Here is a 27281-nt window from a genome sequence, read left to right as displayed (position 1 = left end):
ATATGAAAAAAAGGAAAGAAAGTAATAATAATAGAGCAATAGATTTGTTGGTTTCTACTGTTAAAATAGTAAAATACGACCTCCCTTGACATGTAGTACCTTTTATTTTCTTATGCTTTTTTTCTCAAAGGAAAATTAATTTTTTTCTTTTCTGCACTCTTAAACCAAAAGAAACCCTCCCATTATTAGAACCCTTTTTTGTGCGTATTTGTTTAAAAAAAAAAAAAAAAACCCTCCCATTAATATTCCTCTTATTAATATTGAAATCTAAATTTTCTATCTCACTTTTCCCGCATAAAAAAGGAAATGCAAACTGCCAAACTGTAACTTCCAAAACATTGCTATTTAAGGAACTGAGACTGTCACTGTTGGCAATTAAACAAAGCTTCCTTGTGGTAAAATATGACTTTGCGTAGACATAGCTTAAGCTTCCTCTCAATTTTATTACTTTTATATTTCCTTTAGTGCTGTAAATAGTCATAATAAGAATAAAATAGCCATACAAAAAAAAAAAAAAAAAAAAAACGAAAGGATTAATCCTCTGGCTCTGATAAAAATACGCATCTTTCGCCAAAAATATCACACTCCCCAAGATCACTCGCAGTTCTCTTCTGCTACTCCAATTCCAGCAAAGTCCCATTCTTTCTGTCAAAAAATATATTCAGATTATATATCAATTTTTTTTCAACTGCACTATATTTTATATTTTTTTCTTTACAAAATTTCAAACACCCTCCTCTTCTTCTTCTTTTTCTCTCTCTCTCTCTCTGTATATATATATATATTTAGAACACTCACTCAGTAATAATACTCCTAATAATCTATACTACTTGCTCTCCTAATAGTGTACAAAAAGAAGATAAGGAGGATAGCTTAGCAAGAGCTAGAGCTTAGCCTTTGATGATGGATGGAATGTACGGTCTAAACTCAGCGGCGGAGTACTCAGACAAGGCTTTGATGTCCCCAGACAATCTGATCTTACCCTCGGATTACCAGACCTTGTTGTCTTCTTCTTCTTCTTCAGGTGCTTTTGCCTCTTTCCGCGATCATCATCATCATCGGATTCCAATATTCGGATCCGAGGAGCTTCTCTCAGCGGCAGCTTCAGCTATCTCCGAAGCCTCAGAAATTCAACGCGAAGAGCTCGACATGTCCACCATCATCAAAGCCAAAATCGCTTCCCATCCTTGCTACCCTCGTTTGCTTCAAGCTTACATCGATTGCCAAAAGGTTTGTGTGTGTGAAAATACGTTACTGCTTTTCTCTTTTGGTCTTTCTAGGTGCAAAACCAAGGCTGCAATACTAGTCTTCTACTCCTAGCTACTCTATATGTATTCGTTCTTTTCTATGGTTGTGGTTATTTGACCATGTTTTTCTAAGTTATTACATGCTGTTTTTCTTATTGGGGCTTTGGGGTGTGATGGTAATTAGCAGTATTGTGTGTCGGTCTGTGGTCAAGTACACACTACAGCTGTGGAATTTGAAGTGATGGAATTTTAATGCTTGTGGCTTTTCATTCCAACCACCCTTGTAGTGAGAGAGCGTTAACACTGTGTTTTCCTTTTCCAATTTGCTCTCTTTTCTTCTTTCTTTCCTTTTTGAACAGCTTAATTTTCCAAAATTATATGTATTTTGGCTTCTGGTTTTGGTTTTGAAGATCAGAGACATAATTCCAAGAAGAGTGGGAAAATAAGAGAAAAGAGAGCCAAGAGAATTTCGTTTTGTTCAATACTTGGAGAACCCATAATGAAAATTCGAGCTCTTAATCTGTTGGCCATGAAATTAAGACAGCTAAAACTGACAGAAAGGAATGTTCTTTGTGGTTTTTGTTGCAGGTAGGGGCGCCTCCGGAGATAGCGAGTTTATTAGACGAAATCCGGCAAGAAAACGACCTTTGTAAGAGAGACACTGTTTCCACGTGTTTAGGAGCCGATCCCGAGCTCGACGAGTTCATGGTCCCCCCTCTTCTCTCTCTCTCTCTCTCTCTCTCTCTCTCCTAAGCAGTAAACAAAGCACTATAAGCTTTTGTCATAAGACTTTGCTTCCTAAGTTTCTTTCTTCCTTTGTTTCTTTGTATGAAGGAAACCTACTGTGACATGTTGGTCAAGTACAAATCTGATCTTTCCAGGCCTTTTGACGAGGCAACCACGTTCTTGAACAAGATCCAAATGCAGCTCAGCAATCTCTCCACAGGTGCCTCCATTAGAACCCTTTCCGGTTAGTCTCTCTCTCTCTCTGAAATTTGAATGATATGTGTCAATTATGCTTGTTGAAAAACGCAAGCTAGCTAGCACTGTCAAAATCTTTCATTATCTTCGCTAATACTAGACCAGCAAGACATTTCTGATGGTTTTCATGGCGCATGATAGCGTGGATTTTGGCTAAAGTTAGCACATATAGCAAGCCCACATGGTAAACAAAACAATTGCTTTCCTAGTCCTAGTACTACTAGTACTATCCTTATCTCCTTTTTTCTGTTTCCTCAAAGAACCCACTGGCTGAGAAAAAAAGATTATACTCGTAGAATATTCAAATATGACAATTTTCACGCAAACCAACAAAAACCCTAGGGATAATAATAGAGACCCACTTCTTAGATTAGCTGACTGTTTGTAATGGTAGCTCCACTGGTTTTTTCTGGGATTATTACCTGGAAAATTCTTTCCTGGAACATGGTTGCAGTGTGGTTCTTTATTAATTGTTATTCAAGGAAACTTGTAACAGTGTTTGCACCTTTTCTCTTTTCAGTTTATTGTTTACATTTGAGGCTTGGTCTAATGGCATTTCCCAGCTACCTTGCTTCTTGTGTGTTTGTTTACTTTTGTACTCTCTTTTATCTCTTTCTTTCTCTCTTTCTCTTTTCCGTGCCAGGAAAATATGAAGTTTGAAAGTATTAACTTTTTTGAACTAGAGATTCTGATTTTGACGTTTCAGGGATTAGTAATGAGTGTTCACATCTTCAATAGTAGTCTGATCGTTTGAATACAGTCATTTAATATTTTCTTTCCGTATAACAACTACCATTGAATGGGAATCCTAGCTAGCTTCAGCTTCTTACATATAGGTTCTTCCTTTGTGCTCTTCAAATGGCCTTTCTCTCTTTATGGTCTCCAATGATAGATGGAGAATGATTTTCCCCTCATTTCTTGGCGTATTCAACTTAAAGCATTAAGCATATGTTGCTTTAATATGACATCCATGCAATCATTGTTATATATGAGTACATTTCAGGCTCGTTGGGTAACCATCTCAAAAAAAGCTTCCATGATGTAATCTACTAATCATACTCCAAATGTTTCAATATGACTCAATTTATGCTAATATGGTGGTTAAGTCATATAAACTCAGAAGAATACTGTCTATTTTATTGAAATTTTCTGTACATTTCAAGTTAATAAATGGGTAAAGATTGGTTATCACTTGTATATCCCCTTCTTTAGTTGTCAGCTTGGAACTTTCTGTGTCTGTGAAGTTCATTCATGCCAATTCAGCAAATATTTTATGGATGTTAAGTCATTCAATATTATGGTTTTCTTGTAGTGATTGTTGAATTGTGTGTTTAGATGAGTTTTATTTTCTTATTTTGATTATTGTGTGAAAAGTACAATTATACATTGAAAAGAAGTTGTGCTTTAAAAGATGAAAAAATAGCTCAGGCAAATGGATGCTCATGTTAAAAAGAGTTCGAGTTTTTTTTTGAGGGGAAAAAAAAGAGAGTTCAAGTTTATCGTCTTAAACTCAATTAATTTTTTTTATAAAAGGTTACAAGTGAATTTTTAACATGAAAGGGTTAATTTGTTACACCAATGGAAAGTGCCATGTTGGAAAGATTAGAGCTTTCTATGGTATGACTAGGAGTATATAGATGCGGTCATAATTGGTGTTAACTGTAGAATGGGAGAATTGAAATCATTTATGTAGCTTGCCCCTAAAATTTGTAGTACTATTCAAGTTCTTGATATAAGTTTCAAAATTTCCACTTTCTTCAAATGTTAAACCACAAAGAAGAGAGAGAGAGAGTTTTTCCCTATCATAATAAACATTTTATGAAGGGAAAAGTTAATGGAAACTCTTAAGGACATTTGTTTAGGAAATATTTTTAAAAAATTTTTATGGTAAAAAAAGTAATTAATTGTTTTGACGGATTTTTATATTTCTTATGAAAATGATGTCAAAACTTTTTAAAAATGGTTGATTAACATTGCCCTGATCAGGGCATCTGTTAACAGGAACCTTTTATAAAATATGAGATCCCTAATAGGCATTATTTTTGTTTATTTGCTGCTTTAATTTTACTTCTAAAGTAAGATAAGCACCTAGACATACGATATAATTACTTACATATGCTCTTCCCATATTCGCAGCATGTAGTTTTTGGTTACTTATTCTTTAATTTGATTAGATGGAGCATTTTCTTTTCTCTCTCTCTTCTTGTGCAAATGGTTAAAACTTAAAAGTCTAAAAGAAAACATGCATGGTGGTGCCTTGTATTTTAATGCATCCTTTCAATCTTTGTCTGTTTTACATTACATGGGGCCCTAAGTTTTAATGTGATAGTTAATGGCATGCAATGATGTCTACTCTGGTTACTTTCTTAGAGTTTCAAGTTCCAATACAGCATGAGCATTGGAAATTGTCTAAGGACTGGCAGCTAAAGTGACAGTTATATGTTCTTGTAAATTGTATTGAGTAATTTGAAATATAATATTGAACCAAGCTAAATGGAGTTCATTCTAAGGATACTCATCCTCATTATCACCATCATCAAGAGATTCTCTTCATAAAATAAAATAAAAACATCAAGAGACTCTCATACAAATCTTACTAATCACGTGAGCATATATATTCCACTGTGGTTTTCTGAAAGGACTCATGTTAGGGCATGCTAATTTGCTGCTGCCTTTTCCTCTTTTGACATCCAATTTATTTTGAGTTTTATTTATTTATTTATTTATTTATTTTTTTTAATTTATTTATTCCTAGTTACACATTCTTGCAAGGCTGTGTGGTTATCTATTCAGTTGTATAATAGCTGAAAACAAGAAGTACACTATTTTCATTTGTACCAGAGTGAAAGTCGTGCCATTGGCATGGGTATAGCAGCCTTTAAAACTTCTAAGGATGATGATTATAATACTTTATGATTCTTTGCTAAAGATTTGTAGATTAACCTTGTTAGTTATGGTTGGCAGCTATTATTGTTTTTATTTGAAAGTACAATTTAACTTTTTGGTGATGCCTTCCTATCGTTTTAATATTCGTCCTTCTCTGCCGTTGTTTTTTATTGTGCTTCAGTGGGTATTCCTCTTTTGCCAAACTAGGATTCCTTAACTTACTTAAAAAATTAAAAAAAGGAGAACATTTTTCAGATATCCAACCATTGCATATGTCCAGTTGGACATTATATTGGCATATATTCATGTGCTTGGATTGTTAAGGTACCTATCTGGCAAGGCTGTTTTCAGGAGACCTTTGCTTCTCTTTAAGCACTTTTTACCATTTGCGGAGCATATTTAGTGTTGCTTACTATCAAGTTAATGCATTCTTGGACCTTCTTTTCATTAATGAATTATTTTGTTTATTGGATAATAGTTTCTTTGGCCTATGCTTTTCCTTCATTTTTAAATCATAGAACATGCTTTTGTGTTGATGCAATCTCCTCCACAATACTACAAAAGAAAGAAAAATTCTTTTCGAACCCGAAATTTACCAATTCCATATTTCGGATTTCAGAAATTCTTGTTAATTTCCTGACATGTGAGTGTGATAAGCTGTTGCATTTGCATCTCAGGCAATATTATCTTGTGACCTTATGCATTTATATTCAAATCTTAAAATTACTACTTATCATGGAGAGAGAGGAACTAAGACAATTCGGCTGTGTTAATGATTATCAGTCTTATTGCAAAACAAATATAATAGTAGGGTCATGTTAACGGATGCCTTAGGGCCATTGTTAATAAACCATAATAGGAAACTTTTGACACCACATTCATGGGAAATATAAAAAGCAATCAACAACATTTACTGTTTAATTATTCTCCCAATAAAATATTTCTAAAAATAGCTCCTAAACCAATGCCTCAAGGGCATTGGTTAACATTTCCCATAATGGTAATAGAGTAGGAGGAAATCTAGGGATACAACAAAATATCATAACATTTTCACAAAATTCTTGTTTCCAGTTGTGGTGCATCTAGGTATAATATTATATTATATGATTTTGACCTATAATAGATGGACACCTTAACTTGTTGTGAAAATGTTACCTTACTGTGTTGTTTCTGCATAGGAAGTCATTGAGTAATCAACATTATATTGAATTGTTATATAATCTTCATGTAGTAATGTGAATTGAAATGTCTTTTTACATATACTTCGAATAGGCAAGAAACTTTCGTCCTTTTAAATTGTGATTTGGAAATTTTGGACTTATCATGTAGTTTCTATATGATGTTAAGCTATGGCATTGCTTTGAGATTTAAAAGACATTCAAAACGATGACAGCCTAAATGTTTGTTTTGATCTTTCCCTGTATTCCTCTTTCTTTCTTTACGGTATAACTATCCATCTTTTGTATGCTGTTATTTTCAGTGTCTTTGGTTGATGCTTGTTCTTGTGGTTACTTATGAATCAAAAGCTAAACAAAGCTGGGGTGGTAATAGACTATAGTACCATAGAAAAAGCTCCTCTGAATTTTAGGCACTTGCAACTCTTTTCTTTTCCCCTAGGATTCCATTAGGACGTTGTACTATAAGTAGCTACCGCCTGTAGCCAACAAAGTATAAAGTGACATAATTTAGATTTAACTAAGACGTACGGTAGTGTACTTAGTGTTCTCCTTAATTGATATAGTGGGGTTGAGACTTGAGAGCCCTTATTCTCATAATTTCTTAACAAACCCTTGTCTACACCTTTTGATTCGCCATTGGAGCAAAAATTTAGGCTTCAACTGGTTCAGGGTTTTTTATTTTATTTTATTTTATTATTATTATCAGTCTATACATCAAGAGAATTGCTACAGGCAATAGTTTTACCTATATTTTTTTCATAACAGCTGATATAATTTCTCGTTATTAGAATATCGGTACTTTCACATTCGTTCACTGCTAACATTATTTTTATTATTTACAAATCATAATAATTCAAGATTACAATCCTAAAAATGTGTAATTAGAGTTGATGATATATTAAATATGAGTTTAGTTATAGTTGATTAGCTTTTTATAGGGAGTTGGGTTCTCTTTTAGTTTAATGACATTTGCTACTTTAGAACTGCCCGGGGGGCTATGTGGAGCCTTATATTGTGTTTGATCTAGTGTCCGTTTGAGAAAAACTTATCTAGTTTTTGTTGAAAACTTTTTGTTGAAGTGTGTTAAAGTATACTTGTATTTTGAAAAAATTTGAAAAAAAATAAGAAAAGGTGGAAAAAAATGAGGTTTTAAAAAGTTTTGCATAAATACTGAAAATTAACGCTAATGCCGAACAAGCTCCTAGTTTGGAGCCAACCCAACTTAGAAGCTTTACATTTTAAATGAATTTTTTTTGGGTGAGGCTAAGTTCATGGAGCTATCGGCTCGAGCTGATGCTCTTTTGGGGGTTACATTTATTGTCGCTTCATAATTAGGGTTTGATACATTGTAAGCGGCCTCTGTATTATTTTGTTTGACATAAGGAAAATCGTTGCAACTATGTAGATGTAGCCCTAGTAGTGGTGAACCGCGTAAATCTTTGTGTCGTGTGATTGTTCGCATGTTCTTCTCTATTTTTGCTTCGCACATGTTTGGAATAAGAGTCAATTCCCTACACAGCAAATGTGTTTTTCCCCCCTCTTTATTAGTTCCTTTTGGGTCTGACTTCCGCAGCTCTTTGTAGATCTCCCAAAGTTTTCGCCAAGAATCCTTAAGTGAGATTTATTGAGAGAGAGACAGCGAGAAGTGTGGTCGTGAGGGGCATTATGGAGAAGTAGATAGGTAAGTGAAAGTGAACTTTATTATTAATGCAAAAGCCCGGGTAGAGCGGGTGGTGTATATAGGAGAGTTGCGGTGCAACTCACATGGACTCCCGCTGTTTTCGCTGTAAGACACAGCTTTATAGAGAGAGAGAGTGAGTGTTCAATGCTATATCTGACCATATCTCACGCCTCACGCAGTGAGCTTTTCTTCTTCTGCTTCTCTGTTAACTCTCACTCTCTCTGCTCAGTGTTTTGTCATTTCCATTGACATTTGTTCTGTTGTGGATCTTTGTGCCTGATGATGTCTTACACGTGTCATGTTTTCACTAGTTAGATTGGTTTCAGTGGTTCCCAGCCATGCATTCTTGTTCTTTTTCCTTGTACGATTCACACTGTTTCTCTTGAAAAAAAAGAAACCCACATTGTTTTATCCTTTGGTCCGATCAGTGTAGCTTAAATTTTTTGTGGGCTTGCCCACACTCATCATTTATTTTGTGTGACAAAATCACTTTTTCCTTTTTCTTTTCTGTGTTTATTAGTTTCAAGTTCTAGCTCCCATATCGATATCATTGTTTGCTAGGTCAAATGTAAGTTTATATATATGTTTATAAAATTTTATTGTTACAACGAGAGTGAGGAGGATTTTAACTTTGGTTTTATTCATAGAGGAGACTGCACAATGTCATTAAACTGCAAAGTACTTGATGGTTGTTAAGGTTTTTAACCACTTCATTAAAAAATCAGTGATAAATTTTAATAAAAGAAAGAGTCTGATAGTATTATTAAAAACATGGTACATCTTTTCGTTTGGAGGAAATATTGAAAACATGGTACTGACAGTAGCAAAAAGAAACGAATACGAATGATTCTTAATACTATATTCTATATATATTAACCTCATAGTAATGCTTTGATTTCATCGCTAGTACAAGTACAATCGTTTGCATTTAGATTATATATAAAAAAGGAAAAAAGAGGAAATCGTGGGTCACATTAATTGGGCCCATTGCGCATTGCATTTCTGGGTATTGTTGAGATGGTGGGACTCACTGTGCCTTTTTTTTTGGGTGGGAGGCGTGGGTTGCGGGGTTACTGTCTACTGTCTACTACGTAAGTAAGATATCCTTTTCTCTTTTTTTGAGAATGAAAGTAAGAAATCTAAGTAATAATAGTTATTTTAGGACACATTTTCGGGCACAAATGTCAAATGATTGAATTACATTATTTACACACGCACAAATTATAATAATGTGTGTGGTAAGGTGTTTTTTTTTTTTTTTTCCGAGCATTTCAATCTATAGTATCTGCTTTTAATGGTAATTCTTTATCATTACATTATAACGAAGATTGAACTACTGAAACAAATTTGTAAAACATTTTCTCTTTGCCTCGTAAAATTGAAAAATTAACTGTGAGTGTGGGCATTGTGATTGGTAATAACAATTTTGGTGGCTGGTACAGTCATGTCGACACACACTTTTTGAGTCTTTAACTGGGACTGACAAACGACGCAACCAGACACTGAGACTGAGACTGGCCTTTTATTACTTTTCCTATGCCACCTAGGCGTGTAGTGTGTGTGCAGTGTACCCCATTCGGTGGTCAAATCCTTGTCTGATTGAGTGGCCGTCAGAAAGGGGCCCCCCTTGGCTCTTACTACGCTTCATTTCTCTAGATTTATGTGGGATTGAGATTGGGTGGGTACTGCACCTCTGATGAAATTATTAAGAATGATTGAGATCAATAATAGTTGTAACCACTGATCAGAAAAAAAGTTAAAAAAGAACAAATTTATGAGAAGTAAAAAGTAAAAGTAAAAAAAAAAAAAAACGAAAGTAAAAAGTGAAAAACCTTTATAAGCCAGTTGGTAAATTGCACTCGACCTAATACTTAGGGTACTCTGATTGAGATCGATAGTTGTAATTATTGATTAGAAAAAATTTATGAGAAGTAAAAAGTAAAAGTAAAAAGTTAAAAATCTTTATAAGCCAGTTGGTAAATTACACTCGATATAATACCTAGGGTACTACACTGAATCTTAACGTGAACCAAAACAATCCAAGAACTAGCTCATCTTACCGTGAACTCCCTTTTTTTTTTTTAACCCAATATCATCGTAATATATTTTTGCTCAATTCTTTGAATTTCGTCGACTATTTTAGTTGTTTTGGTGGAATCATTAATTTATTGGCCGAGGTACCTAATTAATTCAAATTTATATTAATATTAATATTGAGAAAGCACAATTAAATTCAATTAATATTATCCAAAATTTAAGCTAATTTACCAATCTAAGGCCTAATTGTGTACCTGATTAGCTAATTAACATTAGTAAGCATGGATAAACAATAAAATTAGAAGAACTGCAGTAAGTAAAGAGACAATAATACAATTTATGACACACAGATGCGTTATTGAAGAGGAAAATCTAAGAATTAGGTGGAAAAAAACCTCTTCAAGGCCTCATCACTGAAAACGAACCGCAATAATAGATAGTTGCCGTACAATTTACTCACAAAACCCTTGAAGCCATGTAGCAAAGATGTACTTAAGCCTTCTAAGCCATTACTCGCAACTGACAAGTCCTTTCTCTACTCTAGCAACCAAATCCACAATTGAGCTCCAATTGCATCTTCAAGCCTCTATGGTTGATTCCGTGGTGGCTCCAATACTTCACAGAACTCCAATCAACACTCACAACGCAAAGGTAGTGATGGGTGTGATGGGATGACCTCCTCTCAAGGATTTGGCAATGGTGAGCGTAAAGGAAAACATTGTTTGACTCTATAGTTTTTGTGTTTCTCTGAACCTTCAAAAGAGAATTAGTGTTTAATTTCGTGGGAAATGAGGTCTATAAAGGTTGGGCAAAGACTAGAACAGTAGGAGAGTTCGTAACTAAATTCTCTCAAGTTCTGACCATTTCGGTCGATCGAGTGTCATGAGAGATCCTTGCCTCACCTACTTTTCAAATTTCTGCTACGTGCGTCTTTGCCGAACACCACTTACATTTTGCTCGACCGTACCTCCAATTTGCAGAACTTCACTTCTAGCTCTTGAAAACTCAACCAAGTTACAATTGACCCACTAGGTACAAAGTATTTGCATGATAATTACAAGAAAATTTTGACACGAAATATGCCAACGAATACAAAACCTAACAAATATTTATACTGTCTTACTAGTATATAGATATTTATACTGAAAACTTATTTTTAGTGGTTTATTTTGCTAAATTTGTATATCAAGAAAAACTTAAAGCTTTAAAAAATTTTACACAATAAACCTAAGATGTATGGTAAATGATACAGGTACGACTGTACAAGGATGCAAAATTTCCTGAAAAGCCTAGGGTACGAAACGTTGGGGATATGTGTGTTAATTACTTATTAAAAACAATATATTTTATTTATATTTTTAATATATTGTTAAGCATTTATTTTTTATTATTAAGAATATATCAATTTAAGTACAATAATAGATAATAAAGTGAATTCATGGCCATTAAATGATGTTTAGAATACAAACTGATATCCAAAAGAGTAAATAAATGATAACTGGACGAGTGTTCAAAATTGAAACCAAAATATAAAAAATATAAATAAAAATTCTTAAAAGTTTTGGGCTATCTCTAACTATCTGGGGTTGGGTTACAATGGTATCCAAGCTGTATCATGGGTGTCTTCTGGACGTATTTGCACTTAAAAAAAAAAGAAAAAAAAAGAAAGAGAAGAAGATTGGTTAAGTATCTTAGAGGTATTCGATACGATATGGGTATGATACATATTGAATACAAATACGTGAGAAAATTGGGGTATTCGATTATCCTAGTAATAAACTAAGCGAAACAAGTTAAATTGGAGCTTAAATTAGAATATTGTATATCTTAAATTAGAGCTATGGTGATGACTTATCCCTTTTGCTTCTTAACATCGGCACAAGACCAGGTGGAGGTCTATCTTTTGATTCTTTTCTATGTGCAAATTATCACATATTAAATTTATAATCACTACCCATTTGTGGTATGTGTAAATCCCTTCACCTTGTATTGTTAGTTCTCTGTTCCATTTCAGGATATCCCTAAATATAATATTCATTAAAAATTCAATGGGCACAATATTGATAACTTTCCTAATAGTCCATTTACCTCATTTCACTTGTTAAAACAAATAAGATCTTCTAGAGCTGTAAGGGTAATTCCACTATAGAGTTCTTATAATTTTATCCACTTAATTTGAAATGAGTGAATTACTTACCATTTTGGTATTTATTTAAATGATTTTACAACAGATTAAGAAGGGAATTTTTGAAATGTTGTACACTTTTATTTTAATTTTAAAGACAATGTAGTAAATAACGTTACTTGAAATAGTTGGGTTTTCTGAATAAGTTCAACAATATGGGATAATATAATGCTGAGAGAGTAAAACTTAGGTAGAATATCATAGGTATAGTTTATTTTTTCAATCAAATTCAAACACATAGTTGTATTATATTTAATTTTTCTTGAAAAAGATAACACTTTTTGTATTTAATTAATCAATACAACTAGGTATTTAAATTTATTTAAGATACCTAATATATTGCACCTAAGTTTTACTCAAGTTGAAAACTCAAACCTGATATGCGTGCGCACAGGTATTGTTAATCTCCCTTCATTAATTACTTGTATACCACCGGGAAAAATTAGACAATGCATTTTGTTACAAACTATTGAGAACTTGGAGAATGCTAACTGTAATATTAGAAAATGAAAACATTGCCATAATTCTTATGTTTTAGCTGGTAACATTAGTAAGATTAGTGATGATATTGAATTAATATAATTTTCTACATTACCATGTCAAGTAAGTAATTTTTAAAGCAGATATAATATTGTAGTTTGTAAAAACCAAAAGACAACGATAAAAGGACATTTTACATGTAGCATTTGCTGAACTAGGTTGATTTGATGACCAAAGGTCTGGTGAGGCTAACGTGGCTTCAAAGAGAGTTGTTTGTTGTGGTTGTTCTGAATGTCCACAGAGTCATATAATCCGATAGTAATTTTGAAGGAGTCTATTTCATTAAATTTGGAGGTTTTGTTCCCTTAAAACATCCCAAAAAATAGTGCTTGTAGCATAATTCTTAATATCTGCACAATGGACTTTCAGTTGAACTTGCTCATTGATTTATTCTCTTTTGGATATTATACGCTGGGGTCATGCCTTGCTTTCAATTGAGATAGATAAAGTAAATATAAGTTGTGTTTACATGTTTCTATAAGGTAATCTTCATACCAATTTACACGGCATTTGTGTGGCTTTCTTGGAAGAGTTTCAAAATTTTTGCATATATTTTACTTTCTTCTGTAAACATGCGTGTATGTGTGTACCTGCATGAGTACCATTTCCTGAGATGTTTTTGCATTCATTTGGACAGATGAAGGTGCTGTATCATCAGATGAGGATTTTAGTGGTGGAGAGATGGAGGTTCAGGAAGCTCAAATGAGGGGTGAAGATCGAGATCTTAAAGATAGGCTATTACGTAGGTTTGGCAGTCACATTGGTACATTGAAGCTGGAATTCTCGAAGAAGAAGAAGAAAGGAAAGTTACCAAGAGAAGCAAGGCAAGCATTGCTTGAGTGGTGGAGCGTTCACTATAAATGGCCATATCCAACGGTAAATGTTTTCGTAATATCCATTTCCATAAACCATGCTCTCCTAATATCCATTTTAATCATGTATGATAGCAAGCAGGTATTTGGCTGTAGCTATAAATTTTTGCTTAATTACTTCCTTTCAATGGAACCCCACCTAAATAATTGTGCGGTGGTGATCTTTAGCTCTGTCATTTTGATGGTGTTGCTTTTGTAGTATTGTTCTTCATTCTTATGCAGGGAGCTAGTGCAGGAAAATTTTGCATTCTAGCATTCTGTCAAATACTTTGTATGAGTAAAATTACATAACATTCTAAAGATTACACTGACCAGTCTGGTGACCATAATTTGCTTTACTTGAACATTCAGGAAGGTGATAAGATTGCGCTGGCTGAATCAACAGGCCTAGATCAGAAGCAAATTAACAACTGGTTTATAAACCAACGAAAGCGGCATTGGAAACCATCAGAGAATATGCAATTGGCTGTTAGGGATAATCTTTCAGGACCATTCTTTGCCGATGACTGAGGTGCATATGTACAGACTCAAGTTTCTCCTGATAATTTACCTGTTGTGTTGGTTTAATGTATATTATAAAATGGAAACTGGGCTGACATTAAAATGTTTAATTTCCTAGAAGAAAGGAAAAATAATTGTAAATTTGGAAGTCGACCAACACTGATAATGGAAATGCTTACATATTTTTGGTTGACTAGTCCTTTCTTGGTTGTCTTAGGCCTCATGGCATGAAATTTTAGCCAGATTACCTTTCGTGGGCTGCTATTTCCGCACTGGGACACGCACAATCTCACAGGGATGGGGTCGATCCCTTTGAGAAGAATATTAGGTCTAATGCGTAAGGGCAACTGGGGTAGGCTTTATCCGTATGAGATATTATTTTGACCAGTTAGCAGAAAGTTTTAATGGATCAAAATAACTTAAAGGTTTATATCAGTTTGTATTATATCAATTATAATGTATGTTAGGTATAGTGTTAGCACATCCATCATGATGAAAGCCTTGTCAAGTTCAAAGATTCAGGTCAAGAAACTAATGTCTCTTTCTCGAGTGACTCTCAATCGATCAAAAATTTCCTGTCAATTGACTTTTGACTGAGACATGATCGATGGACAATTGGGAATCTTAACTTTCATCAAACCCTTAAGTCGGCTGTTAAGTATGATTTTGTTCCCTACATGCTAAATTATATAAGAGCACATAAGAGTTGTCTTAAGAACATAGAGAGACCTAGAACGCTACATCCCCACAATATCAGGGTTCAAACAAAGAATTTGAAAACAGTGTTCTTTTAGATTGACGATTGAAGGTTGAAGCCACAAAGCCAACATGGCCAAATTGTGGAGAAAGGACTTGGTTTAGGTTCAGCACATTCAATGCATTGGATCAGATCAGATGGTGACACGTGTCACCATCTTAATGGGTCCAGTGCCGCTAGATACTAGGCCCAAGCTTGACTCGTGGAGACATGTGATCCTTAAAGTCAGAGATGCATACAGTGTGAAAGAGTTTTAATCAAAAGAATCCAAGTAACTTGAAACATATTGTGGGGTCACGTCTAAATATGAGTATATTTCTACCATGAACTTTTATTTTAATAATGAAACTTTTCTTGGAGTTGAGGTAAACTCCTCGAGTGTTTTCTTTTCTTTAGGATGCATCAATTTGTTTCACTTCGTTAACAAATCACTTATATTATTTACTTAATACTTTATTACATACGCATGATGATTTGTTATTTATGGCAACTAACAAGAAATCGATTGAACTTCATAATTGTTAGTTAAATAATTTTTTAATTTAACAAAGTTGATTTACTTCTATTGTAAATTCAACAAAGGGGTCTAAATTTCTTTTCTGATGGTATTATTATTATTATTATTTTATACAAGATAGAATTTTACTTTAACCTAATCTAAGTGTATATGTGTGTGAAGCTCTCTCTTGGAAACTTGAATGCTGACTCTTACCCTCCACACTCTACAAGCACTTATACTTATGGAGTGACCTTCGCACCAAGGGTGTGCGGTGGTATTTTCTGATAGTATTAGAACTTGATTAACTCCATTTTAAGATTTAGTTCCTAATTTAATCTATTCTTAAAAAAAAAAAAAAAAAAAAAAAAGTTCCTAATTTAATCCCTGGTCCTTGGTGTCAATAGATCGTAGTCATTTCCTCAATTGATCTCTCCTTTATTGCTTGCCTAGCAAGCATCGGACTAAAGGTGAGTGGCACTGTTTAGAAGAGTGTAGAAAGACTTTTCTTGAGTGAACCATTTTTTTTCGAAGAAAAGATATAAGTGCATATACATTAAGTTCTTTAAAATAATATAAGAGCTCAGTATGAGGAGTGAACCCATGAAAACACCCACATTGGCTTCCCTTCACATTAGCCAAAATGCCTTTTGGCTACAATGTTTCCCTAATAATAAACACTATAGTTTCTCGAAATAAGTATTTTATTTATGTTTTGAAAAGTGAGTGTGAGTGTTTTGAAAAGTTGAGGAAAAAAAAAAAAAAATGAATGAAGAAATGATATTTAAATAAAATATAATTTAGAATAGAGAATTGGGTGTGAGTGTTTTGAAAAGTGGTTAATTAAAATAGGAAAAAAAAAGGTACTTATTCTAAAATAAAGAGGAAAATTTTACACAAGTTAATGTGAATGCTCTAAGTCTAAGGTTTTAGTTAGAAAAAATATTTAAGATGTGGATCTTATCTCTCATAGTTCCTCCACTCCTTTCATGGTTCTTTTCTCTCTGTCATGATTTAGGGATTTCAGATCCCAAACAAGTGTCTCACCTGTTTACGTGCTAGTTTAAATGGATTGAGGTTTTTTTTAAGGTCGTTGGTATCTTTGGTGACATTAAAAATGATATTTTAATATAACTGTTGGACATGCCAATTTTTTTTCATCCACCAGATAATGATAGAGACTATTTTAATACAATACCAAAAAAAAAAAAAAAAAAGAGACTAAATTGATATAATTGAAAAGTTAATGATCATTTTAAAATTGAGGCAAACCTTAGGATAAAAAATAATTCAATAAAATTGCTAGTTGCACACGGCACTGAAAAATAATTTGGTGGACTCGATAATATTTAAAATAAATAAAGGGATCGGCAGAAATGAAAAGGAATTCGATTAAGCTTAAATAAATGCTATGATACCAACAAAACTACAAAATTCATGGGGAAAAAAAAAACTACAAAAAGATCTCATTTTCAAGAAAGAAAAAACTACAAAAGATTATTGACAGACATTGAGATTTGAGAGAGGGAGAGAGAAATGGAGTAGGTACTGATAGGAATAGAAAATGAGAGGAAAAACTAATGTTGAAGTAGCAGTTAATTTCTTGTCAAAAGATTGTGTGCGGATATTTTTACATTTTAGAGAGCTCAAATGGCATTTCCTAGGACAATACCTTTATAGCTTAATTGATACTCTTTTTTCTCAAAAAATAAAATAAAATAAAATAAAATCAATACTCTTTTTGGTGTTTCTAACCAAAATGTCATTCCTCCCCACATTATAACTGTTGAATTTTTAAAAAAGATAATGACATTTTTTTTAATCAAAAGCAATACAAATGAAAATTTTATAGATTCACAAAATTCCTCACCCTTATTTTAGTTCCTTCAAATTGAAACTAAGAGCACATTTGATATAATGTAATATTAACGATTACTAGGGAATAAGAATAAGTATTATAATTCATAAAAAGAAAAAGAAAAAAAAGAATAAGCATTATAAGAAATACAAGAAGTTGTAATACAATAATTATTCTTATACATTTGTTTAGTGATAAGTGATAACACATGAATATGATCATGAATTTGTATTTAACACATTTTTTTTTAGTAAACAATAATACTTATTAGAACATACACGAAAATAATAATAATGTTTTAAACCGAGTTTATAATACATTACATAATACGAGTACAACTATAAAAGGGCCTAACCTTTGTAGTTGTATTTAACACTTGGTTTGGTATAACATGATTTGATGATAAAATGAAATCATACTCTAATACTTCTATATAATTATATTTGTACTCTCTGTGAGTCTTGTTTAAAATTAAAATTATGTATAAATTAAGTAATTATATAATATCATTATTCTCCGCTCAAATTTTCTCTCTTCATAAATGTTAAAAAAGAAATAATAAAAAAAACTGACAATATATTCCTAAGTACTATTAAATTATAATAAATGACAAGTTCACTTGCTTCAAAAAAATGATGATATGTAAAACAATCTCAAACTCTTTTTTAAGTAAACAATACACGTTTCATAAAAAAACTAATACATATTTGAAAATTAAATTAATAAAATAGGATAAAAAGAGAGTTTTTTTGTTTGTTTGTTATTTTAATAAATTTCATATAATATAAATTGATTATATTAGTACTGGTCAACTTTTTTTTTTAAACTAAATTATTACAATCAACAATTACAAATGTCACTTTTTATGGGAAAAAAAAATCTTAAATTATTATTGTATCTTATATGTATATATATATAGAGAGAGAGAGAGAGAGAGAGAGAGAGAGAGAGAGAGATATGTAGCCAACCATGGTTTTTGAAAAACTGTTTTTTTTAGTTATTATAAAACTTAAGGAATAAAGATAACAAAATTTTTGGTAAGCATAACTATTCTTCAATTTAAAAAATATTCATTTTATAGGAATACTTATTTTCTGTAATGATAACATAATCACACAATTGAATGATTACTCATTTCATTCCTAGCTCGATCAATTCTTGCATGCCAAATATATTCTAAATATTACAGCAACTATACCCTCCTCAGTATTCTCGCTCAATTTTATTTCTGTGCAAAGATGGAGCATTTCAACGGTATATATGTCACCAATTCAAACCCCACAAAACCAACCATAATCAAATATACAGTCCCATATTATCTCTAAATTTTTTTAATAATTTAATTAATAATTGGGTAAACAATAACAAGATCATGCAAATGTTAAATAAAATAATTTTCTTAAGCCATTCCACACAAGGACTATTTACCACACAATTCAACAATAATTGGGTTCGAAACTAGGATTTTTTCTTAGTGATTCAACTGCCACAAGGGGACAATGATTTAAGACGTGCCTTGACTTGGAATGAAGGAAAAGGACAACCAATACGTTCAAACTTCAACGACCCTGCTAAAAAACTTATTATTTATTTTTCTTACTATTTACGAACTTTACGGAAGTCAGCTTTGCTTTGCCTATTCTTATAATCAAACCAATATCAAAGACAATAACAAGAAATACTAGTTAATTCCAAAAAATGAAGAAAGATTTCCCATCTGTCCCTTCCAGATGTTTTATCTTAGCAATTATCAACACTTCATTACTACTACAAACAGCAACCGGAAATCCACGAACCCAAATGGTCCAAATAACATGTGGCCACCAACTTGTGCAGAATAGGTCTGTCTCTGCTTCAAATTTTGGTTATACAATGGAAAACATCAGCCAACAAATGCAAGGGTCAGGTTTTGGAGTAGCAGTCACAGGTTCAGGCCCAGATACAAACTATGGCCTTGGCCAGTGCTATGGGGATCTCTCTTTACCTGACTGTGAATTATGCTATGCAGAGGCACGTACAGCTCTTCCCCAGTGCTTTCCTCACATTTCAGGTCGCATTTACTTTGATGGTTGCTTCATGAGGTACGAGAATTATAGCTTCTTTGAGGAGTATACAGGACCTTGTGACAGTTCCGTATGTGGGAATACAACTAGGAAGAACTCAACGTTTGAAGAACGTTGAGCAGTGCAGTTGTGGCTGCACCACACCAAATAGGCCATGCGATTGCTCAGGAGGCTGTGCCTGGGGCAGTCAACGAGTCAGCTTATGCACTTGCTGATTGTTGGAGGACTTTGAATGCAAGCTCTTGTGAAGTGTGTTTGGAAAATGCGTCTGCTTCAATATTGGAATGCTTACCTTGGTCAGAGGGTAGAGTACTGAACACTGGTTGCTTTGCTTCATGAGGTACTCGGACAAAGATTTTCTCAACAAGGAACTTGGAACTCAAAGTTCTAAAGGTAACCAAAAATCCTAAATTATTGTTGTACATGCTGAGTTAAATATTGCTGTACACGCACTAGTTTATTAGTTATAATTGTGAAACGGTAAAATTGTGTTTTGAAAACATGATTCACAGTTATAACTGAAATTGTTTTTGTGTCCGGTACATAGGGGGCTGGCCTTGTAGCTTTAGGGAAGAGCATGTTTTATATTAAACTTGGTCACTTTCTATTGATGAGTTTTGCAAGTAGGACAACAGTGATTATTGTTTCAATTGTAAGTTCGCGGGTTCTTCTGGTAGTTGGAATAGCAGTTGGACTTTATATCTGGAGGCAGAGAAGTATAGCAAAGAAACGAAGAGGTAAAAAGTTTTTGTTGGAAAAAGTAGCAGACATTGACTTATTCTGTAATGTTATCAATATTTTGATCACTTCAAGTTCAAGCACTTTGGATGCTTTACTTTACAAAGCCTCCGAATATGTTTAGTATATTATTGAAATGAAAAACAAATAATAAAAAAATTGGGCAGTTCAATCTGTTATCTAATGCATTATTGATGGCCTCCTTTTGATTACGAATTACCACCCAAGTTCTTTTCATTTCTATTCTATTCTGGCTCCCTAGGTTCAAATGATGCAGAAAAGCTGGTGAAAATACTTAATGATATTAGCCTGAACTTCAAGTATTCCACACTTGAGAAGGCCACAGGAGGTTTTGACATTGCCAACAAACTTGGTCCAGGAGGATTTGGAACAGTTTATAAGGTAGTCTATCACAAACCTCCCCTTAACCAAAAGGTCCAAAACCACTTCCATCATATTTTGTCAGAGATTTTATTGGTTTTGTCCATTACAGGGAACTCTGCCTGATGGAAGAGTGATTGCTGTCAAGAGGCTTTTCTCAAACAAGAGACATAGAGCAGAAGATTTCTACAATGAAGTAAACATTATAAGCAGTGTGGAACACAAAAATCTGGTCAGGTTATTAGGATGCAGTTGTTCAGGGCCTGAAAGCCTACTTGTCTATGAATTCCTTCCTAACACAAGCCTTGACCGATACATCTTTGGTAATTATCAAACTTTTACATTTGTACTAGTTCTGGTCTGGTCTCACTATGCTAGATTGTAAACGATATATATCAACAATTTATATATTCTTAATTGGTTCAATAAAAATAACAGATCCAAACAAAGGAAAAGCACTGAACTGGGACAAAAGATATGAGATTATTGTGGGTACAACAGTAGGTTTAGCCTATCTTCACAAGAACTCCACGATTAAAATAATTCATAGAGATATAAAAGCCAGTAACATCTTGTTGGACTCAAAACTTCGTGCTAAAATTGCTGATTTTGGTTAGCCAGGTCATTGAAAGAAAATCAGAGTCACGTAAGCACTGCCATTGCAGGAACACTGTAAGTATTCCATTTCTCTGTTGTTTGATTGAATCATAGAAATTGACTCTAAACAAATATCAACTTTCAGAAAATCCAACTAAGAATTTTGTAGTTATCTAATATTTGAGCCCAATAATATAAGAACATGTATTAGTGATAAGAGATTGTAATTTTACAGGTTTGTTTTCGCTTGGGTTCAGCACTGTACTAAATTACTAGTAAATTTTACAGGTTTGTGGAGGATATATGCCTCCAGAATACCTAGTCCATGGCCAGTTGACCGAGAAAGTCGATGTCTACAGCTTTGGAGTGCTTCTGTTAGAGATTGTTACAGGAAGGCAGAACAACAGGACCAAAACCATAGAATACTCATCAGAGTGCTTAGACAATCTAATCACAATAGTAAGCCTTAAAACTTCATCTAGCCTCTTATTATTATTATAAATTATTGACCCCTTCCGGAACTCGTAAAAGTGGGAACTTTGTGCACGGTACAATCTCGATTTCAGTATGCTCCAATTTTTCTAAAAAGAAAGATGAATTAACTGAGCTCTTCCATTTTTTTTCTCACTTGTTCATGTGTTTTTTTTTCTTTGGACAAAACAGGCATGGAAGCATTTTCGATCAGGGACAGTTGAGCAATTATATGACCCAAATCTATTTTTGCATAATCACCCTAATGGCAATGTTAAGAATGAGATTTTAAGAGTGGTGCATATCGGACTTCTGTGCACCCAAAAGATTCAGTCATTACGACCAACAATGTCAAAGGTACTACAGATGTTAACAAAGAAGGATGATCACCTCCCTGCACCTACAAAACCACCGTTTATAGATGAAAGTATGATGAAACTGACTGACAAGTGTGAAGAACCAAGTTACCCTCTCAAAGCAGGAGATTTTGCTTCGATTGCTACCATCTCCAACGGTTCCTTTTGTCCCAGGTGACCATATTGCTACTGTCTGTGGCATTTTCTTTCTATCCCAAGAGACAATAGAGTAACTGTGTCAGTAAATGTCACCATAACATAAGGTGCAACAAGTATCAGTTAACAGTAGTAGTTAATGTAACTCCTTGTGATTGCTGCTGTAACTATATTAGTTAGAGATTGTTTTATTTGTTAGGAATCAGTTGCATAATAGATTTAGTTCTCGGTTATATAAATACTAGTTGTACAGTCACAATAATTTTATCTTGGAACTATATTCAATCAGTGACACTGTGAGCATATAACTTCTATTATTCTCATATCTGTATTTAGCCCTTCTATTTATTTTACACATGTTAATTGTATCTCCTATTATGGCTTGAAGCAATGGACAATCAAATCATCATTAATTCTAGCATAATCAGTCTCTTAGGTCAACTATACTTGTGTATAAAGAAGGTCCCCTACACAACCACCCACTGAAATATACTGTTGTCAGTAAATTGTATAACTTGTAATCTTGTTTGAGTTGTAATGTTCATTCATAAGATTAAGATCAAATGTCCAAGATCCAGTTCAAGAGAAGGTAGACTCTAGAATTTCAACTACACTTTGATTGTATGTCGGTAGATCGAAACAAGCCTCTCAACACTCTCTCAATTGAGGCTTGTTCTATCGAGATATGAGTTCTAATTTGTTTAATCAAGTTAGTTGCTAACATGGAACTTGTGCCCTACCTACATAATTGTATAAGGGCACATAATAGTTGACTCAAAAAGAGGTTTAAGAGCTTGTGTCGCGTGCTGCAAAAGATAAAGCCCCAAACCTATTTTCACCAATTTGTGAGTACAAAAAAGTGTTAGAAATACTGAATGAAAGTATTGTATTTCTCAAGTAATAAAATATACATGAGTGCCTTTATATAAGAGGTAAAGTGTGTAGTATAAATATGTGTGCTATATAAGTAAAAAAGGTAAGCCTAAGGCCCACAACCTATTACACGTTAGTAGCCCCACTTAAACTCAAGGTGGGTGTGAGAACAACTTGAAGTTGTCAACCAATGTACGAAGGCGTCCCTTAGGATGTGACTTGGTGAAGATATTTGCAAGTTGATTTTTAGAGGAAACCGAGAACAGCTTGAGAGCACTATAGACAAGATGATAATGGATAAAATAACAATCGATCTTGATGTATTTAGTCCGTTCATGGAAGACATCATTGTGAGTAATATGAATGGCACTCTGGTTGTCACAATAAAAAGGAGTAGCTGAGGATGTAGACACACCCAAATCCTTAAGAAGCCATCGAAACCAAAGCAGCTAAGATGTGGTATTAGCAAGGGCACGATATTCTGCTTTAGTACTGGAGCGGGCCATAATGGTTTATTTATTACTTTGCTAAGAAATCAAAGAAGAATCAAGAAAAAAGCAATAACCAATGGTTGACATTCGATCAGTTGGATCTCCTGCCTAATCAACATCAAAGAATGCACGGAGAACAAGAGAGATTAAGTAGAGTAGAAAAGACCATGAAAGAGAGTGCCCTTTAGGTATCGAAGAATGCGTAGGACAGCAGCATAGTGAGTCGATCGTGGAATAAATAGATATTGACTTACCTGGTAAACAACATAGGAAATGTCTGGACAAGTGATAGTGAGATAAACTAGGCTGCCAACCAATCATCTATAATAAAGAGAGGGATTATACAATTGTTTCCCTTTTGAGGGAGTCAGATGCACATTAAGTTCAACTGGAGTGTCAATAGTCTTGCTATCAGTGAGTCTAGCTTGAGACAAAAGTTCAGAAGCATACATGGCTTGAGTAATTAAAGTCTATCTATAGAATAAGTGATTTCAAGACCCAAGAAGTAGTTGAGATGTCCAAGATCTTTCATCTCAAACTGTTGACTGAGAAAATCATTGAGTTCTTGAATGCCACTAAGGTCATCATCAATTATGATCGTATCATCCACATATAGGAGAAGCAAAATGATACCTTTGTCTGTGCGACGAAGAAATAAGGCAGAATCATAATGACTAGCAATATAACCTAAGCGAGAGATGGTAGAGTTGAACTTGGCAAACCAACCTCATAGAGCTTGTTTAAGGCCATAAAGTGCACGTCGAAGGTGACAAATTTTGTTGGTTCAATAGAGAGACTAGTAGGAGGTTGCATATAAACTTCTTCACTTAAATTCCTATTAAGGAAGACATTTTTGTCATCCATCTGAAAAAGATCCCATTTACTGGCAGCAGCAATAGCTAAAAGGGCACGAACATATGAGATTCAAGCAAACAGAGCAAATGTCTCTTCATAATCAATCCTATACTTCTATGTAAAACCTTTTACAACAAGACGAGCTTTATAGCACTCAATGGACCCATCTGAGAGAGTCTTGATCTTGTATATCCACTTACAAACAACCACAGATTTCCTAGGAGGGGGGAGTCACCAAATCCCATGTATGATTTTTAGATAATACATCAAGTTCCTCTTTAATTGCAATTTGCTATAAAGGGTCAATGGAGGTCTCACGATAGATGTGAGGCTCGTGCAGTGTAGGAAGGGCAGTGTAACAATGATAGTCAAGTAAATGTGCAGTAATGGATTTTACCCGAGTTGAGTGACGAGGTGGAATGTTTTATACAAGATCTTTAAGCAGAGTAGGAGCAGGGGACCTAAGCTCAGGGTTGGGTAACTCGTCTTCCACCTGTTCATTAGAAGGTGATCTTGGAGAGGCATCAAAAATATTTGGTGGTTGGACAAAGAAGTCTATAGGAGGATCAGAAGCAACTATAGAAGGAATATGTAACTCATCTAGAAAAAAATCTAAGACAGAGGAGGTAGATAGGGAGGCATGGAAATGAGAGAGCTAGACAAAGGAGCGATGTTCCCAAAAGACAACATTGCGGGAGATACGAAGACGATGAGAGACAGGATCATAACGTCGATACCCCTTTTGAGTTTCGCCATAGCCAAGAAAACAATAAAGTCTAGACCGATGCTTAAGTTTGTGATGCTCATGCGGCTGAAGAAGAATAAAACAAATAAAATCAAAAGGGCAAAGGTGGTGATAGTTTGAAGGTGACCTAAAAAGGCGCTCATATGGATTTTGATTTTGGATGATAGGACTGGGAATGCGATTAATAGCATGAAAAGCAGCTTCGCCCAAAAAATGAGCAGGAACTTTTGTAGAGAAAAGGAGTGCATGAAAAGTGTCAAGAATATGACGAAATTTTCGTTCGGCTCTACCATTTTACTGAGAGGTACCTAGACAAGTTAGCTGATGAACAGTGCCATAGGAATGCAAAATCGCTTGGAAAACATATTGAGTGTATTCAAGAGCATTATCAGATTGAAAAATTTTGATTCGTTTGGAAAATTGAGTTTCAACCATTTTTGCAAAATTACAATATACTTGTAGTAATTCAGAATGATGTTTCATATGAAAAATCCAGTTATAGCGAGAATAATCATCAACAAAGACAACAAAATATCGAGATCCACTAATACTAGAGACAGAGGAAGGCCACCAAACATCAAAATGAATTAGGTTAAAGATATCAGTGGACATTGATTCACTAGTATTGAAAGGCAAAGCTGGTTGTTTTCCTAACTGATATGAAACACAATCAAAATTTTCTATAGACACTGAACCTAACAAACCTCTAGAAGTCAAGTGTTGTACCCGAGAGGAAGATGCATGACCAAGTCAAGCATGCCAAAGTATAAGGGAAGGAATAGAAGAAACTGCAGCAGCTATAGCAGTTACAGAAATAAGTGCAACAGGTGGAAGACGAAAGTTGTCCACGAGAAACATACGCTCAACTTTGGGACTAGTCCCAAGCTCCTGTGCCATCCTTGGATCCTACATAGTACACCCAGAATAATAAAAGGTAATGCGATAACCCAACTCAGCTAATTGTCCCACAGAAAATAAATTGTAAGAAAGGTTAGGAACATTAAAGATCCCAGGAATTGAGAGGTTGGTGGTCGAGATAAAACCTATATTATGACTAAATATTGTGGAATCACTTGCTGTTCGAATATTAAAAGGGTGTGGTGTAGGTTCAAGTTGAGAAAATAAGGACGAGTAAGGTGTCATGTGATTGCAACAAGCAGAATCCATAAGCCAAGAGGAAGGAGACGTACCCGATAAAACTTAGAGAGAAGAGGAATAAGATGCACTGCCAACCATACGAATGGTATTAGCGATGATGTTTTGAAGGTTAATTGTGGAAATGGTGATAGTGGATTTAGAAGACTTGGATTTTGCGGAGATGGGAGCCATTAGTTAGATACTCTCAATCTTAGCAATAGTAGCAGCATAAATGGAAATAGCTGATTTGTTGCGTTGATAACAAGTCTTAATATTATGGCCAAGACATTTGATAAAATTGCAAAAACATTTGTTAGATTGTTGGTGACGATTGTTGTAATAAAAAGAAGATTTGTCCTTATTTTTCAATTAGAAGCAAAAAAAGCAAAAATGAACTACAAAAATGAAATCTACGTGAAAAACTGGATAAGGAGCACCTAAATTGCAAAAAGTCAACTTTCAAAAAAGTCAATGGTCAAACTTGCCTCAAAAGTCGACGGTCAAAGTCAACTAGAGGAGCGATGACGTCAGCAAGATGACGCGGATGATGACATAAGCGAAGACTAGTGATGACGTGGTAGCTGACATAAGCTAGAGCTGACGTGATGGCTGGCGTAAGCAGATGACGTCACAAATGATGTCAGTATGTTTCTGGAGGCGCTGGAGAGTGTGAGGTGTAAGTAAGATAACGTCCAATTTTTTTTAATCTAATTTAATACATTAATTAGACTATTTTCATATATTTATAAAAATTATTTTAAATCTTTTAATTCTAAAAATATCGAAACAATTAGTATTAGAATAATACCATATTTTAAATGGTCAATGTCTCTCTATGTAATGTTGAAGCTCAGCTATTAAACAATGGATTTTTAGTAATGAATTTGTCAAAAATCTATTAATTTTAATTTGGACAGAAAGGGAAAAGAAGAGTAAAGTTTTTGAAAAATTAAGAATTTTTACACACTTAAACTACTACTAAAATAGTAAAATGTATTAAAAAAATGTTAAACATTTGAAAAGAGTATAAAATTTTAAAAATAATTTTTATTTATTAAAATTTTAAAGACCTTACTTTTTTCTTTTAAAAAAGAATATTTTACAACACTATAGATAAAATACTATTTTATTTTAAGAGGTATTCTGAGTGGAGGTGTGACGTGCAGTGTGACTTTGTGATACTCTTTCCTGTTTGTGTT

The 27281-nt window shown here is 33.9% G+C and overlaps 1 protein-coding gene and 1 pseudogene across 1 annotated transcript; both read left to right on the top strand.

Moving 5' to 3' along the window:
• The first annotated feature begins 527 nt into the window (after positions 1 to 527).
• Positions 528 to 14304, top strand: LOC126718452 (homeobox protein knotted-1-like 6). Its single transcript, XM_050420648.1, has 5 exons — positions 528 to 1230; positions 1836 to 1955; positions 2082 to 2217; positions 13373 to 13611; positions 13959 to 14304. Exons 1-5 carry the CDS (start codon positions 901 to 903, stop codon positions 14115 to 14117), a joined length of 984 nt encoding a protein of 327 aa, XP_050276605.1. The 5' UTR covers positions 528 to 900; the 3' UTR covers positions 14118 to 14304.
• A 4590-nt stretch (positions 14305 to 18894) lies between these two features.
• LOC126718454 (cysteine-rich receptor-like protein kinase 2) lies at positions 18895 to 22269 on the top strand (annotated as a pseudogene).
• The last annotated feature ends 5012 nt before the right edge of the window (positions 22270 to 27281 follow it).

Source organism: Quercus robur, chromosome 3, assembly GCF_932294415.1.
Source record: "Quercus robur chromosome 3, dhQueRobu3.1, whole genome shotgun sequence".
In the NCBI taxonomy this organism is placed as follows: Eukaryota; Viridiplantae; Streptophyta; class Magnoliopsida; order Fagales; family Fagaceae; genus Quercus; species Quercus robur.
This window is presented reverse-complemented; position numbering and strand designations above follow the sequence as displayed.

Bases quoted from the DNA above. Each gene is read 5' to 3' on its own strand.
- LOC126718452 (XM_050420648.1), top strand. From the start codon at position 901: ATGATGGATGGAATGTACGGTCTAAACTCAGCGGCGGAGTACTCAGAC. The intron at 1,231-1,835 runs GTTTGTGTGTGT...TTTTTGTTGCAG, and splicing joins CTTACATCGATTGCCAAAAG to GTAGGGGCGCCTCCGGAGAT. The intron at 2,218-13,372 runs GTTAGTCTCTCT...TCATTTGGACAG, and splicing joins CTCCATTAGAACCCTTTCCG to ATGAAGGTGCTGTATCATCA.